This window comes from Pseudopipra pipra, chromosome 1 (genome assembly GCF_036250125.1).
Source record: "Pseudopipra pipra isolate bDixPip1 chromosome 1, bDixPip1.hap1, whole genome shotgun sequence".
Taxonomy (NCBI): Eukaryota; Metazoa; Chordata; class Aves; order Passeriformes; family Pipridae; genus Pseudopipra; species Pseudopipra pipra.
The window spans coordinates 98,553,965-98,569,021 of record NC_087549.1 but is presented as its reverse complement, the minus strand read 5'-3'; the positions used below and the strand labels follow the sequence as shown (position 1 = coordinate 98,569,021).

General features: G+C 37.0%; 1 protein-coding gene across 15 annotated transcripts in view; it reads left to right on the top strand.

The window, feature by feature from the left end:
* The window catches only part of TNS3 (tensin 3), a 209,409-nt gene that overhangs the window by 105,549 nt on the left and 88,803 nt on the right, over positions 1-15,057 (top strand). For 10 of the 15 annotated variants that reach the window (XM_064667000.1, XM_064667001.1, XM_064666999.1 and 7 more), the window contains 6 exons: positions 693-745; positions 1,549-1,720; positions 7,897-7,947; positions 8,893-9,015; positions 10,447-10,511; positions 13,363-13,446. In XM_064667000.1, the coding sequence (XP_064523070.1) occupies positions 693-745; positions 1,549-1,720; positions 7,897-7,947; positions 8,893-9,015; positions 10,447-10,511; positions 13,363-13,446 (548 nt within the window). Of the gene's footprint in view, positions 1-692; positions 750-1,548; positions 1,721-7,896; positions 7,948-8,892; positions 9,016-10,446; positions 10,512-13,362; positions 13,447-15,057 lie in introns of all 15 variants that reach the window. The other 5 variants (XM_064667054.1, XM_064667064.1, XM_064667069.1 and 2 more) reach the window with 2 other exon arrangements.

Below are 15,057 nucleotides of genomic sequence, written 5' to 3'. Positions count from 1 at the left end.
ATTGAACTCCTTCTTTTCTGTATTAAAACATATTATACTTATCTAAAGGCTAAAATAAAATATATACTATATAAAAATTAATATATATATAAAATAATATATATGCAAAGATAAAATATATATAGACATAGATAAATGTAGAGTGAATTATTTTTATTTATTTTTATTTATTGTTAATATAGTAGTAGCTGTCTTTGTTTTTCCTTTTACTGAGGCTCACGAGGGAGAATATTTTTATACTTTTTCATGAATAGTTGCTATTATTGAAGAAATGGAATTACAAGAATAAACTACTACACAATAAATTCTCAGGAATATATTGAGTATATATTTCAATATTGTCATAAGGAAATCAGTTGAGAGGAACTTGCTTTTGCAGGTTTATAAAAAAATTCAAATTTCATCTTCTCAAAGACGACTGTGTTTTCTCTAATCTTAATGCAGTTACCAAGAAGAGCACAAAAGACAGCACGAAAGACTTCTCTGGCAGTAGTGGGTTGGAAGAAGTGATAGAGAGTTAGACATAACTTGGTCGTAACCACAGTGTTTGCCTTCAAAACACAGGGCAATGATCCTCTCGTATCCTCTTGTTATAATTTTCCACATAAAAAATAAGGAAAAAAGCCAGAAACGTTGACATCAGTGACAGTAAGTAAGCTTCCGGATTGACTGTTCTGTTTTCTTTGTTGCAGAATTGCAGCAGTGCTTCAAAGAATTCTGCTTCCAGTTGTGACAAAGAATCACAGCAAGTATTTCTTTCGTATTTTATGTAGCAGTGTCACATCTTGCTTTGGTGGGTTTAGATTTTGTTATTCGTGGTTCTGATTTCTGAGTTCAGTCTTCTGCAAGACATGACCTGCTATGCAAGTACCATTTTACAATCTCTGTCTGAGAAAACAACTGGGCATATTTGCTGAGCTTACTTGTAATTTAATGACTAGAATCTTTTGATTATTCTATTAAGATGGACAAGGTGAGATTGTGCCCTTAACCTGGAAAAGAAAGAAAAGTTAAAGTAAACAGTATCCGTACACTAACCTGGGAAATTAATTGGATTATATTCATGTCTTGCAGTCTGGGGACTGGTTTTAGATTCATGTCAGTGTTACTCAGAGCAGATTTCAAGATCTGCAATGTTTTACAGATCACTGGTGAATCTACCAACTTGTAAAGCATTTGCAGAATTCTACAGAGAGATGTGTGCAGACATAAGTACCTAGAAGTTTCCTATTTAACTCCCAAATTTGTTGTGCTAGTATTTGCCAAAAGTGCTTGTATTCATTTTAGTGCTTTTCCACATTACTGATTGCAGAGATTTTTTCACTATGGTTCTGATGTGAAGAACTCTGATTTTTGGCTAACTCAGTTTGTGTTCTGAACTGAATAATTTGAGCTCTGTAGGCATTTAATGAGTTGTAATTGTAATGAAATTATTGGAAACATCTGATGCTTGTCTGTAGGAGTTCAAGTTGCAGTTTCTTTTCATTAATATGCTATGTTTGTTCTTGGCTGCTTTGCTGTGAACTGCCATATCTAATTTCTTCACAGAAGTGCAGACTTTGATCACATTATGGAAGAAGGCTATGAACTTGACCTCACTTACATCACAGAGCGGATTATTGCTGTATCTTTCCCTGCTAGCTGTTCTGAGGAAACTTACCTCCACAATCTACAAGATGTAACCCGAATGCTCAAATCCAAACATGGCAATAATTACTTGGTATGTGTAAGATGAGTGTTTTGTGATACAATTTCTTTTGTCTACACAGGAAGGCTACTGGTAGGTCCACATATACCATTATAAACTAGAAGTTATTCTTTGGTCCATCTTTACAGCCTTGCAAGCAAGTGCAAAATTTTCAGTAGTGTTTTAAGCTGCTAGGCAAGAACAGATATTGAAAGCACTCTTTTGCTGGGGCACTGCAGTCTCTTTGTAATAACACATAGTCAAACACTGTAGAATGATTGCACTGACCATTTTCATTGTCCAAAGAAGGCTTTTAAAAAATACACACCCTGCAATGTGGAGTGTGTTCTTTATTCCTAACATCTCTGGTTCCTCAAGTGGGCATCTGATAGTCTCTCACCATCATGTGTTCACTGTCTGTCTCTACCGTATACTGTGAAACAACATGTAAAAGTGGGATTGCTGTTGGTGTGTTCTGTCCAGATCTTTCTCATTAACTTGTTGTAGATGCATTTTTTTACTGCTGTTTAGTTTCCTATAGGAAATTAAGTTGTAAGCAAATCTATAACGATCTTCGTGTGCAGATTTTTTTTTAATGATAACACAAGCTATTAATCTCCTGTGTTGTTTTCTGGCTAGTGCCATGGCATGTGTTGTCTCAGCTTGTTCTATGAAGGTGAATTTAAAACAAGACCAATATTTTATTTACTTTTTTTCTTCTACTGTCTTTTTAGTTAGTGTGTATAAACTATTAGAGTAAAATCTATGACTTCAGGAGGTTGAACTTTACTCACAGTAGAAATTAGTTTCTGGAGAGATTCCATCTAATGATTTAAATACATTATCTTTTTGCTCACAAACCAAGATGTCATAGGTGCATTATGAACCAGATTGTCCTCAAGATGCATGTATAATACTTGTGCCGTGGTCTGATGCCCTCAGCATGCTGCCTTGTTGCCCTTCGCTTCCCTTCTATCAGACACTGGTAGCTTATAAGGCACAAAATAGTAATAGTTTGAAGGTGTATGTAAAGCTTCTGTATGTAAAGCATTACAGGTACAAATTCAGCTGTTCTCGGTGGTCTTTTCCATGGGACAGCAGTGTAAGCTTGTAAGTCTCAGTCCAGTTAAATCTCACTTAATACCTGTTTGTATTACAAAAATCTGATATATGGTAAATTCTTGTTTAGTATGTCCTCTCTCTGGGAGGGAATGTAGTCAGTTTCTCTTGCAAAGCTGGAATTTTTGGATTTTGTTTTGGTTTTGTTCTATTTATTAATTTATTTTCTAATGAACATTTTGCAAATCAGCTGTCTTAGTCAAAAAAGACCTTGATGCCATCTGCTTTTCGAGTATGTTTTTGTGAATTCACAAGACAACCTGACAAACCACAGCCAGGTTGTAGGTTCAGAGCTTGCTTTTAAACTCTTTTGTTTCTTATGTTTTGAATACCTCTTCAGCCTGCTCAAGAGGTACATGTATATCAGCAAAATCTGGCAAAATCCTGGCAAGAATACTCTTGAACAGACTAATACCTGCTATTGCAGAAGGAATTCTACCTGAAAGTCAGTGCAGTTTCAGAGCCAACAGGAGCACACAGACATGGTATTTTTCCTCAGACAAGTGCAAGAGAAGTGTAGGGAACAGAACAAAGGTCTCTATGTAACCTTTGTTGACCTCACCAAGGCTTTCGATACTGTGAGCAGAAAAGGTCTGTGCAGATTTTGGAATGTTTAGGTTGTCCCCCTGAATTCCTTAAAATGATCATCTCACTCCATGAGGATCAACATGGCCAAGTCAGATATGGCGACGCACTTTCTGAGCCCTTTCTAATAACTAATGGTGTGAAACAAGGCTGCGTTCTCGAACCAACTCTATTCACAGTCTTTTTCAGCATGATGCTCCAAAGGGCCACGGCAGACCTTGATGATCAGGACGGTATCTACATTCAATACCATACTGATGGAAGCCTATTCAACCTAAGGCGACTGAAGGCCCACACTAAGACCTTAAATCATCTTGTCCGGGAGCTGCGCTATGCTGACGCCGCCGCCCTTGTCGCCCACACAGAAGCAGCTCTGCAGCGTTTAATATCCTGCTTTGCAGACGCTGCTGAACTCTTTGGTCTGGAAGTCAGCTTAAAGAAGACAGAAGTTCTCTATCAACCTGCACCTCAGGAAGTCTTCCATCATCACCATATCACCATTGGCCAATCAGACCTTAAATCAGTCCAGCAGTTTAATTACCTAGGTAACCTCATCTCCTCAGAGATGACGAGGAGATAGACAACAGGTTAGCAAAGGCGTAAAGTGCTTTTGGAAAACTCCATAAAAGAGTATGGCAAAATAAACACTTGAAGAAAAGTACAAAGATCAGTGTTTACAGAGCCTTAGTGCTGTCTACTCTCTTATGTGGTTCCTAATCATGGGTCATCTACCGCCACCACCTGCGTCTCCTAGAACGCTTCCATCAACGCTGCCTCCGAACAATCCTAAAATCCACTGGTCAGATTATGTGACCAACACATCTGTTCTAGAACAAGCAGCAGTCACAAGCATTGAGGCCATGTTGCTGAGAACACAGCTGCGCTGAGCATCAAGGTGAAGGATCTTTCATCAAGGATGAAAGATCACCGCCTCCCTAAGATCTTGCTCTATGGTGAACTTGCCACCGGCTGCCACAAGAGAGGAGCCCTGAAGAAAAGATACAAGGACTCCCTGAAACAACATCTCAGCCTCGGCCATATTGATCATCATAATCTACTCTGGCCTCCAATTGGGAGGCCTGGAGACACACCATCTATAAGGCTGCTGCTTCCTTTGAGAACGCACGCAGGATCACTCTCGAGGAGAAAAGGCAACGTAGAAAAAAATCATGTTTTGCTGCATGTACCACCTAAGGAGTCTTTCTGCTGTGCCTTTTGCAATCGGATATGTCTATCTCGTATTGGCCTCATAAGCCACCAGCGTGCTTGTAACAAACGTGGATAGAACCTTCCTAAATCTTCGTCCGCGGGCAAAACAAAAAGCCCCCAAAATCTCCTCAAAAGAGTATTCAAGTCAGCAATTCTGCTGAAGTTGATGGGAACAGTTCTGCTCTTTCATTGGGCCAGGGTCTCAACTAGCAGAACATATACTACAAATCAGCATTTGTCATTTTTTACCTAGTTGCTCTCTCTTGGCTGCAGTTGATAGTGAGAACAGAGAAGGGAATGATACACTCAAAGAATTGTGTGAGTGCATTGTTTCCTGTTTGAGTCTGTTTGTTATGAAGAATATGAACAAAAAATCCTAAGTATCTAATTTTCTCTAAACAATAGAGGATTATACTTTGATGGTCTGAGATAAGAGTCCTTTATGGAGAAATGAAAGCCTGTCCATAGCTTGCAGGAAATTTTTCTCTGCTTTGTTACTCTAAAAAAGTATCTTCCCTGCAGACATTGGTACCAAGAAGAAATGTGACTTCTCCAACAGATAAAAATTTAGAAACTGATGCTAATGCTTCTCTTTCTTGTACCAAAATATAAGTAAGTAGACCTAGGATATGCCAAAAAGGGACCAAAAAGGATGCAGTTAATCTTCCACTGTATCATGGCTTAACCTCAGCCAGTAACTTGGTCCCACACAGCCGCTTGCTCACTTCCCCACCAGTGGGACAGGGGAGAGAACTGGAAGAGTAAAAGTGAAGAAAACACATGGGTTGAGATAAAGACAGCTTAATAGGTGAAGCAAAGGCTCTGCACACAAGCAAAGCAAAACAAGGAGTTCATTCATTGCTCCCTGCAGCAGGCAGGTATTCACTCATCTCCAGGAAAGCAGGGCTCCATTATGTGTGGTGGTGACTTGGGGAGACATCATCACTCTGAATGTCTCCACTTTCTTCCCCAGGCTTATATGCTGAGCATGTCATACAGTATGGAAAATCCCTTTGGTCAGTTAGGGTCAATTGTCTTGACTGTGTCCTCTCCTAACTTCTTGTGCACCCCCAGCCCACTCACTGATGGGGTGGTGTGAGAGGCAGAAAAGCCCATGGCACTGTGTAAGCGCTGCTCAACAATAATGAAGACATCCCTGTGTTATTAACACCATTTTCAACATAAATCCAAAACACTGAGCTACTGTGAAGAAAATTAAATCTACCCCAGCCAAACCCAACACGCAGTGACATCTATTTATGGTATATGCTTCCCTTCAAAGGCTTCTGTAATGCCTTGTTTTGTTGTTGTATGTGAAATGTTGGTTCTTGTATCTTCTGGTCTTTATTCTATGCTGATAGGACTCCTGGAGTATCTCAGCTTCACAGGACTTGGGTATCTTTGAGTTTGACATCTGATCCAGCAATGACAAATACCCATCATGAACAGGGCTGTATTCTGACACACAGGAATTTTAAATTGATCTTAAATATAAAGCAACAAGAAAGATGAATCAAATAGCCCTTTTTTTCCCTGTGCAAAATTTTAGGTAATTTTCTTAACATAGCTTTATCACTGATTTTAAGAACTCTGTACTGAGATCTGTACTGAAAACTGCAACTCTTAATTTTTTGGCAAATATTAAAGCTAATAGAAAATTAGAAAAAAAAGTCTCATTTGTAGAAGAGACTCTTCATTTCATTCCTGTAAAATTACTATTGATATTTATGGAAGGATAAGTATAGTCTTATTTATAGTTGTTGATATATCTTCCTGATATATCAGAGAATGAACATAAAAATTTTTCATTGTTATTTAGCTCTTCAGGAGTAATCTGTTTAAAATGCAAACAGTATACTGGAATTAAGACAATGTTTCTCATACTATAAAGAAGTTTTATTCTTTCTTTTGGAGTTTGATCAATGGAAGTGATGTATACCCTTTATGGTCAATATCATATGTAATTTCAGAAGCCTGTGCAGCTTAAAATAGAAGCTGTTTTCTTGAGTGCCTTGTTAATTTGGGTGTTTCTTCATCTGGATAAATTTCTTGCCTATAAAATGTAATTTTTCCTAGAGGTGCCATGATGTCATACTGTTTCCACTGTGTCCATAATGGAGTTGCACATTTTTAAGTACCACATTGGTGAGCAGCAGGCACCAGTTTCTAGAAGGAAAACGATGTAGTTCCTTTAACCTCTTTGACTTCTGGGTTTTTTGGTGAGCCAACTGAGGTTAATGCCTCAGGTGGTATTTTAGAAAAGCGTTACACTTTAGAAAAGGGTTCTTAAATTGTCCTTGGGTAATAGTAAAATATATAATGGACTTATATTTACTCTATCTCAAATTTACGATCTGTTTATTCCATTTCAGAAGTGTAATGAAACTTTTTCAATGATTATGTCATCTGTACTTAACTTGTGATGTGAAATAGCCACACTGTGAATCTGCCTCAGTAGCATTGTTTCAGTTCTTCAGTACTGATATTTCAGCTTTTTGTTATTGATACTGATTTAAAGTACTTTCTAATGAAAGAGATAGTTATACTTGTATACACTGCTTTTTTTTGCTCATTTTACAGTCTATCTCTTTAACTATTCCTTATTGAGAACTAAGTGTAGATAGATTAGATATTATTAGATTAGATATTATTATATTAGATATTATATTAGATATATATAAGAGATATATATTAGATATCTATATATATCTATTATATATATATTAGATATATGTATTATTATATTAGATATTAAACATTAGATAATTAGATAACTTGCTATCTAATGAGTTAACAGAAGAGTTGGAAGATCTCATAGGCTAAGCTATAGTTAAATAGCTATGTCATATCTTCCCTGCAAAGTTTTGACAGAGCAGTAATTTCTTGTCAGGCCCACAGATTCGAATATTTAATGCTGTACCATCCTCACAGACTTTTCATTGTTAATTCTTACGCTCTGCAGTTATTTTGCATGGTGCCCAGGTCTCTCACTATACCTCTTACTCAAATAAAGCCACACAAAATAAATAAGATGTAGTGGAATTTTAACTGTCCTTTTTCAAAATGTGCACTTAGTTTCAGCTTTAGCTTCAACGTATAACAACTGAATACCTAAAATACATTTGCTAGTGGTATCTGACTTCAAATGTTAATTTAGTTTAGTAGAACAGTGGACAAACCTGAAGCCATATCACTGTAGTTTCTTGTAGTTTTCATGTTTCAAATACAGCTATTTATGACATAAATTACGGATCTTAATGGTTGATTTTTTCTTTTTTTTTTTTTTTTTTCCACAGGTATTAAACCTCTCTGAAAAGAGATATGACCTTGCCAAGCTTAACCCAAAGGTATTGATTGTCTTCCATAACATCTCTTTCTAGTGTTAAATAAAACTTAAATGTCCTGGTGAGCCCTGAAGCTATGCAAGTGTTGATATACAGAGTAAGAGAACAAGTTTTGGAAGATGATAAAAAGCCCCACATGCATCCCTTTTTATTTTTTCCCAAGTTATGTTTTGTGTCTGTTAGGTCTGTATTTTACATACCTGTTCCTGTTGTTTTCTTAGCCTTTATACACAGGACCTGAAGCCTGTTGTGACTTCTGAAAAACTCCTATTGAATGCTATAAATTTTACTTCAAGTATACTTTCTTTGTGCAGTCACAGGATACTGGGATTATATAGTGTAATGTACAATCAGATAGCTGAAGCTAAAAGAACTCTTAGTTTTAACCTTTTGAGTGCTTTATTGATCATAAAGGATTTAAATTTTTCATGGTTACTGGGTTACTGGTTTTGTTAGTGTTAAATATGCATATAATAATAGGTTGAGTAAACAGTATTATGTAGTGACTAAAGCTGAATAGAAAAAAGGAAAAAAAATTAAGATGCCATGTCTGTTGCACATTAAGGAAATAAATTTCAAATCAAACCAATGAAATTAAAACAATCTTTGTTCTAACTTTGACCTTCTTTACTGTTATAAGATACCTGAATATCTAATTGAAAAATCTTTAAAAACTTGACATCTTCAGAAATGTTGTCACTTTTAAGTGGTTGGCGGGATTAGGGGGGGGGAGCTTTTTGTTTATTTTATAAAATACCAGAATCTTAAAAACAAATTCCCTTCTTCCCCTTAAGAGACCTGTAAGTGTCATGGCATTTGAATGGCATGGTTGTCTGGGATTGGAAAAACTGTGGAGACTTTGAACCATCACAATTATTTGAATCCAGATTATAATATGTGATACTAGGGTCAAGGTGTCTCTTGTAAATATTACTTGTTTAATTGCAGATTATGGATGTGGGTTGGCCTGATCTCCATGCTCCGCTTCTTAATAAGGTGTGCACCATCTGCAAGGCTATGGAGTCATGGCTGAACAATGATCCTCAACATGTGGTGGTAATACACTGCAGAGTAAGTGAGACTTTTATATACACACAGTTTGTATTCATTTTCAAAAACATTATCCTTTATTCTTACTCTTTTTAAAAAATAATAAGTTTGATCTATTTTCAGTGTTGGAAACAGTATGCCAGATCTTCAGTTGATATAAGTATGCTTAAATCTACTAACCTTGCATGTTTGTTATAGATTGCTTTTTATGATGACTAAGATCCTAGCCCCTGCTGCAGATACAGCATGCAGTGATGTTAGCTCACATCCTGCAAAGGTCACTGTTACTTCTGTGGGCGTATTGAGAAGCTTGAGGTTTTTCCAGCTTTATAGGAAACTCCTTAGAAGCTCTTCATGTTCTGTGATGTTCATGAATTTTGTTGTGGGACAACATTTTAACTGGCAGCATCACTGCAGTGCATTATAGCAAAGCTACCAGTATGCTGTGTTACTTCCCCTTCCATGCTCAAAAAGAAGAGAAATAAAGAAAAACCTTAGTTAAATGTGGATAAAATGAATTCAGAACTGAATTGGTAGCTATGCTGGTGACACTTGAGGCAAACCTGTCTCTGTATCACTAGCAGATGTTACTCTAAACAAAATGAGGATGATAATAGGACCAAAACTTCTCTTCAAGTCAGATTCTATAGTCCCCAGTCCTGAATTTCTTACAGACAGAATGCCATTATTGTATGAAATGCTTGAAGTCTTGCTAGTTTGCAGGACTACTGCCAGGAGTAAGGGCCATTCACAGGACAAAAGAAAAGGGAACAAAGTATTTCTAGATATACAGTTATATACAAATTGATAATGCATGTTGTTGATTAATGTCTTTGGGTAATTTTGTTTTCCACCTGCAAAGATAGATAACAGCCAGCTATGTGTATCAGCTGAGAGACTGAAAACGTTTTGAAATCCATGAGAATTACTGCTTAGTAGATTGTACTGAATTTGTCATTTAAATGTATTTAAAATTACTTTGGAGCATTTTTTAAATTATCCATAGAAAATTAGTTGTAAATCTCAGGTGTTGGGGAGGTAAAAATGCCCGGACCTGTTAGAAACTCGTATTCTTTCCAAAATAGTATTTTATAGCATTTCATGCTGGAAAGTGCAACATTGTCTAAACTTGTTGTGAATGATTTCTGAGAAAAAATAATAAAAAATTAGAATAGTTGACACAATTTTTCTGTCCCCTCCCCCCCCATTCCTTTAAATCAGTAAGACCTGACAGGCATGCTCATAGAAATCCTGTTTAGTGGATTTTTTTGTCATTTGTGAGCCAGCTTGCATTGACAAATAAGCTGCTGCCCATTTTTTCCATCTTTCCATCAACAAAGTAAAAGGACTGACTGAATCTCTTGTCTTAAAATTGTATTTACTATGGGTCTTAAATAAAATAATGCCCATTTATGTAATAAATAAGTTATCATTCCCTTTTTCCTAATACAGGGGGGAAAAGGAAGGATAGGTGTAGTCATATCATCGTATATGCACTTCATCAATGTTTCTGCAAGGTAAGTGTGAATAATGAATGTTGTGTGTTTTTTACAATATACATAAGGAAAAATGCCTTTTAGTTGAGTAGTCTCTGTCCGTTTGTCAATTAAGGTTTGTCAGATTTTCTTCCCAAAGAGTCTTGGAGCATGTCTTAACACAGCCTGCTTTCATGACACACTGTTCTTGTAGTCCTGTTTTCAGTAGGAGGTTGGACTAGGTGACACCCTAAGGTCTCTTCAAAACTGAGATTTTTAATGGTTTGCAGGAAACATCTAAAGGGTGTTTCAAGATGGCCTCTTTTGAATCAGTGAGAAATTATTCTTAAAGTACTTAAGGAAAACAGATATTAGAATCTGGACACAGTATTTGAATAGGAGATTCCTAGACATTGATCAAAGTGCAGAATGCAGTTTAAGAAATAATCTAGACTTTATTTTGATTTTTTTAGTTGATTCTTTTGGAATGCTCAAATTATGAAATGGCAATTGATAATTTGTCAACAAGGATAAAATTTAATAGATGGTCTCAAAAAGGATGAAATGTGTTTCGTAGGGGTTTGTTGGGTTTTTAATCACATTGTTTTCCATTGGTTTCTTTTATATATATACACATACATAAATGTATTACAATAAAAATGCCCTCTAACTGCCATGGTTAAGTCAAATTTGGTTCTGAATTCACACCAGCCTGTCAGTAATAGATTTGATCCACTGCTGTAGTTGATGGGGTCTTAAATCACTAGAGGTTGATGGCAAATTACTCATGGATTTCATGAAAATGAGAATCTCAGATAACAATCTGTGCTCACTAGGGTAAACCCAGTCGAGAGGTCATTATAGACGAAGAAGCTAGGTGCATTGTATACACCAGTATGTGCTGAAAAAAGTACTTGAACAACTACTTGAATATTTTCAAGTAGTAATTGCAACAGTGATTGCCCCAATTTCATAATATTTTGTTGAGAAGCATTGTGAATGACAAAATCAGTCAAGTAAGGGTAGTACGGTACTGTGGTGTGATCTCAGTGTTGCAATATTGTGTCGTCCTTAAAGGTGGTACCTGGCAGAAAATTACTATAGTTGCAGCTGTTGAGGGTGCCAGCTTCCGTGTCAGAAATGGTACTCAGAAGACTTTGATGTTCACGCCAAATAAAATTCCTAATTTATCAGCATGCACATATCTCCTACTTCTGTCCAGGGCAGTGTTAATTTTTGCAGTAGCTAGGAGAGGACAGGGGTAAGGGAGTCTCTTCGAGGGAGAAGGGGTTCCTTCTGGTCAAAGTGTGGTGGAGGGAGTGGTGCGATGGCACCAGTTCTGATCTGGAGGGAATGGTTGGGTAATGCTGGTTCCAGGCTGGAGGGACCAGCTGGGTAAGACCAGTTCCGAGGGTAACATGTTGGAGGGAGTGATCGGGTATTGTCTCTTGTTGTGGGTTTCTGAAATGAGCAATAACATTTCTTTTCTGGTACCCTCTCATAAGTATTGTTGCTGCTACTGTTCATTTTCTGGCAACATGCCAAAAAAATCTAGGCATAGTGAATTTAGGCTTAACACCTTTCCTACGAAGACAGGCTGAGAGGGTTAGGGCTGGTGTTGTTCAACCTGAAGAAGAGGAGGCTCCAGGAAGACCTTCTGGCTGCCTTCCGGTGCCTAAAGGGGCCCTACAAGAAGAGTGAAGTAGGACTTTTGACAAGAGTATGCAGCGATAGGACGAGGGGGAATGGCTGTAGACTGAAGGAGGGTAGATTTAGTTTAGATATAAAGAAGGAATTCTTTACTGTGAGGGTGGTGAGGCACTGGAACAGGCAGTCCAGAGAAGTTGTGGATGCCCTATCCCTGGAAGTGTTCAAGGCCAGGCTGGATGGGGCTTTGAGGAATGTGGTCTAGTGAAAGGTATCCCTGCCCATGGCAGGAGAGTTGGAACTACATGATCTTTATGGTCCCTTTGAAGCCAAACCATTCCATGATTCTATGAAAAAGCCTTTAATGATGTGAATCTATTTTGGTTATGTCTTATAATATCTGATTTGTCTCATTTAAGAAGGAATAATGTGCCATCAAATTTAATGAAGTCAAACAGCTCTTTGTAATTGTTGGTAAACTCTGTTTTAACACGCAAAGCATTCGCAGTCTTTGGCCCGTTAGGAATGGGTTGCCTGAATTCTGAATGGTAGTGTGGATGAAGATATATGAAGATATATGATGGATTGGGTGAGAATAAGTTTTTAGGTCAAGTACACACTATGTAATCTTTAACATTCATAAAGAGAAGGTTTGACTTTACAGCCTGTCAAGACAATTGGCAACTTCTAAATAATTTTTGGAAAAAGCATAAAACACTTTTATTTTAAATAGTCTCTTCCTTGGTGGCTCAGGGCACAGCAAACAAAGACTGAATGACTTGTTGACTGCTTAAATGATCCTCTAGCTGGGTACTATAGTTCTTTTTGAAAAAGAGAATAAATTTTTATTTTGTAGAGAAAATCTCCCAGTGGCACTGGGAGGAAATTATGGCAAGTATCCTTCTTTGGGAGCTTGAGCTGCTTGGCTTTGCCCAAGTTCGTTACATTATGACTTTAACATATTCATGTTACATGTATGCAATCCAGTTAGTTGAATAAGAGTGTAGGTGCTTTGCCTAAGGAAGGAAACTGCCTTATTAACGTGTCAAATGAGAAGGTGTCAGTGGAAAAAATGTTGTTCACAATGTCCAAAGTGCTGAAGGTGCTAGTTAGGTGCTTCTTTTTTTCCTTGCTTCCTTCCTTTTTGTCTTTCAAATATTTTTGCATATTTCAAGCAGTAACCTGATGAATTTCCAAGAAAACACCAAGACAAAATAACATGATATCTGTGTCTCTCTTTTGACAGTGCTGATCAGGCTCTAGACAGATTTGCTATGAAGAAATTCTTTGATGATAAAGTTTCAGCTTTAATGCAGCCATCCCAAAGAAGGTATTCAATTTGCTTCTGATTCATACCAATAAGAAATGTCATCATTATCTTCTGCTCCCATCCCTTACTCCCTCCCATGCTATGTGAAGACTATTTCCACAAGATCCTCCGATGCTTCCTGAACTCTTAGCACTTTATCTTATGTTAATATTCCTTGATTGATGAGATGTCTCCTTCAGATCCTGTATGTAGACCAAGACAGATAAGACCTTTTGTACCACACTGTTACTGAGTTCTTAACTGTATTGTTTGTTAATAAAGAGATGTCACAATCTGTTTCTTGATTCTTCCAAGATAATAATAAACTCATTGTGACATAAATGATGTGTATGGAATGTGTGCTGATTAGTGTGCAATAAGGATCTTAGTAATACTTGTTTAGAGGATCTACAGATTACGCATTTGCCCCATCTCCATGCTAGTAAATGTTTGTCAAAGCAGGCATTATTCATTATGTCTATCTGGATGTGTTACCTTTTCAGTCTGTCTAAATAAAGTTGAGTTAGGACTCAAAGTAATAAAGCATTTTGAAAAGTGAATAGATCTGGAGTTTGCTGTTTACCTTGTTCTGATGAGAGGTAATGAAGGATTCAGTACCAGAAGAGACTGATATCCATCAGAGTAATTGTGATATAGGTGAATCTTCTTTTAGAAATATAAAATATCAACTGGATTTGATTTGGTAATTACTGTTCATTTATTTTTGTATTAATCCACATGTATGCAGTAGGTTTTTTAGAAGTTGTTTAAAGTATAAGCCTTTGCTAGTAATTAAAGCAGAAAAATCAGTAGTAACAACTAGAGTAAGGCATTTAGTTTTCTTATCTCTAAATAAGAAAAATTTTTCTGTTAGTTTTTGAACCTATTTGGTGGCATGCACAGCTATTTTTAACTTGAAAAATAGTAACAGAACATTCTATTAGACTTGAAATAAACTTTTCATAACTAGAAGTTTACTGGCCTTTTTTGGTTTTAGTTTTATGTTTGCATATATGTGTATTGCATTTTAATAATTAGAATTTGAGAATGCTGCCTTACCACAAAGAGAAGTGTGAACCATAGCAGCAAAAGGGAATAGATGTTGTTAATCTTCCCATCAAGAAGCCTCATGCAGCAGGCATATTTCAGTGAGAGCCAGGAACCCTCACAGCAGCCTGTGAATTGTGCATCAGGGTAGTTTTTTCAACCATGTTGACAGGAAACTTCAATAGCCACTAACTTAAGTGATCTGTGAGTCCTAAAGCTAGCAATTATATAAATAGTTGCATTTATCTTTTCCTACCCTCTTCAAGGACACTTGCTTAATTAATTCTTCTGGGGGGGCAAGGGAGAGGGTCTCAGAGATACTCAGTTCACCTCTTGACTGATGTGATCTATATCTTTGCTCAGCAGTACTGAACTTGAGCTGCTCTTACTATCTTCCAGACACATACACTTACAGACACTTTATTTTGGAGAGTTATTTGCCATGAGAACAGAGGATGTTCTCCAAACCATTGGTCAGAACCATTCTCCTCCTGAATGTTGCCTCTCCTACCTTTGCCTGGCCTGCCAGTGGCTACTAATCCTATTTCAGGGAAAACCAATTCTAATATTTTTTAGATAATTTTA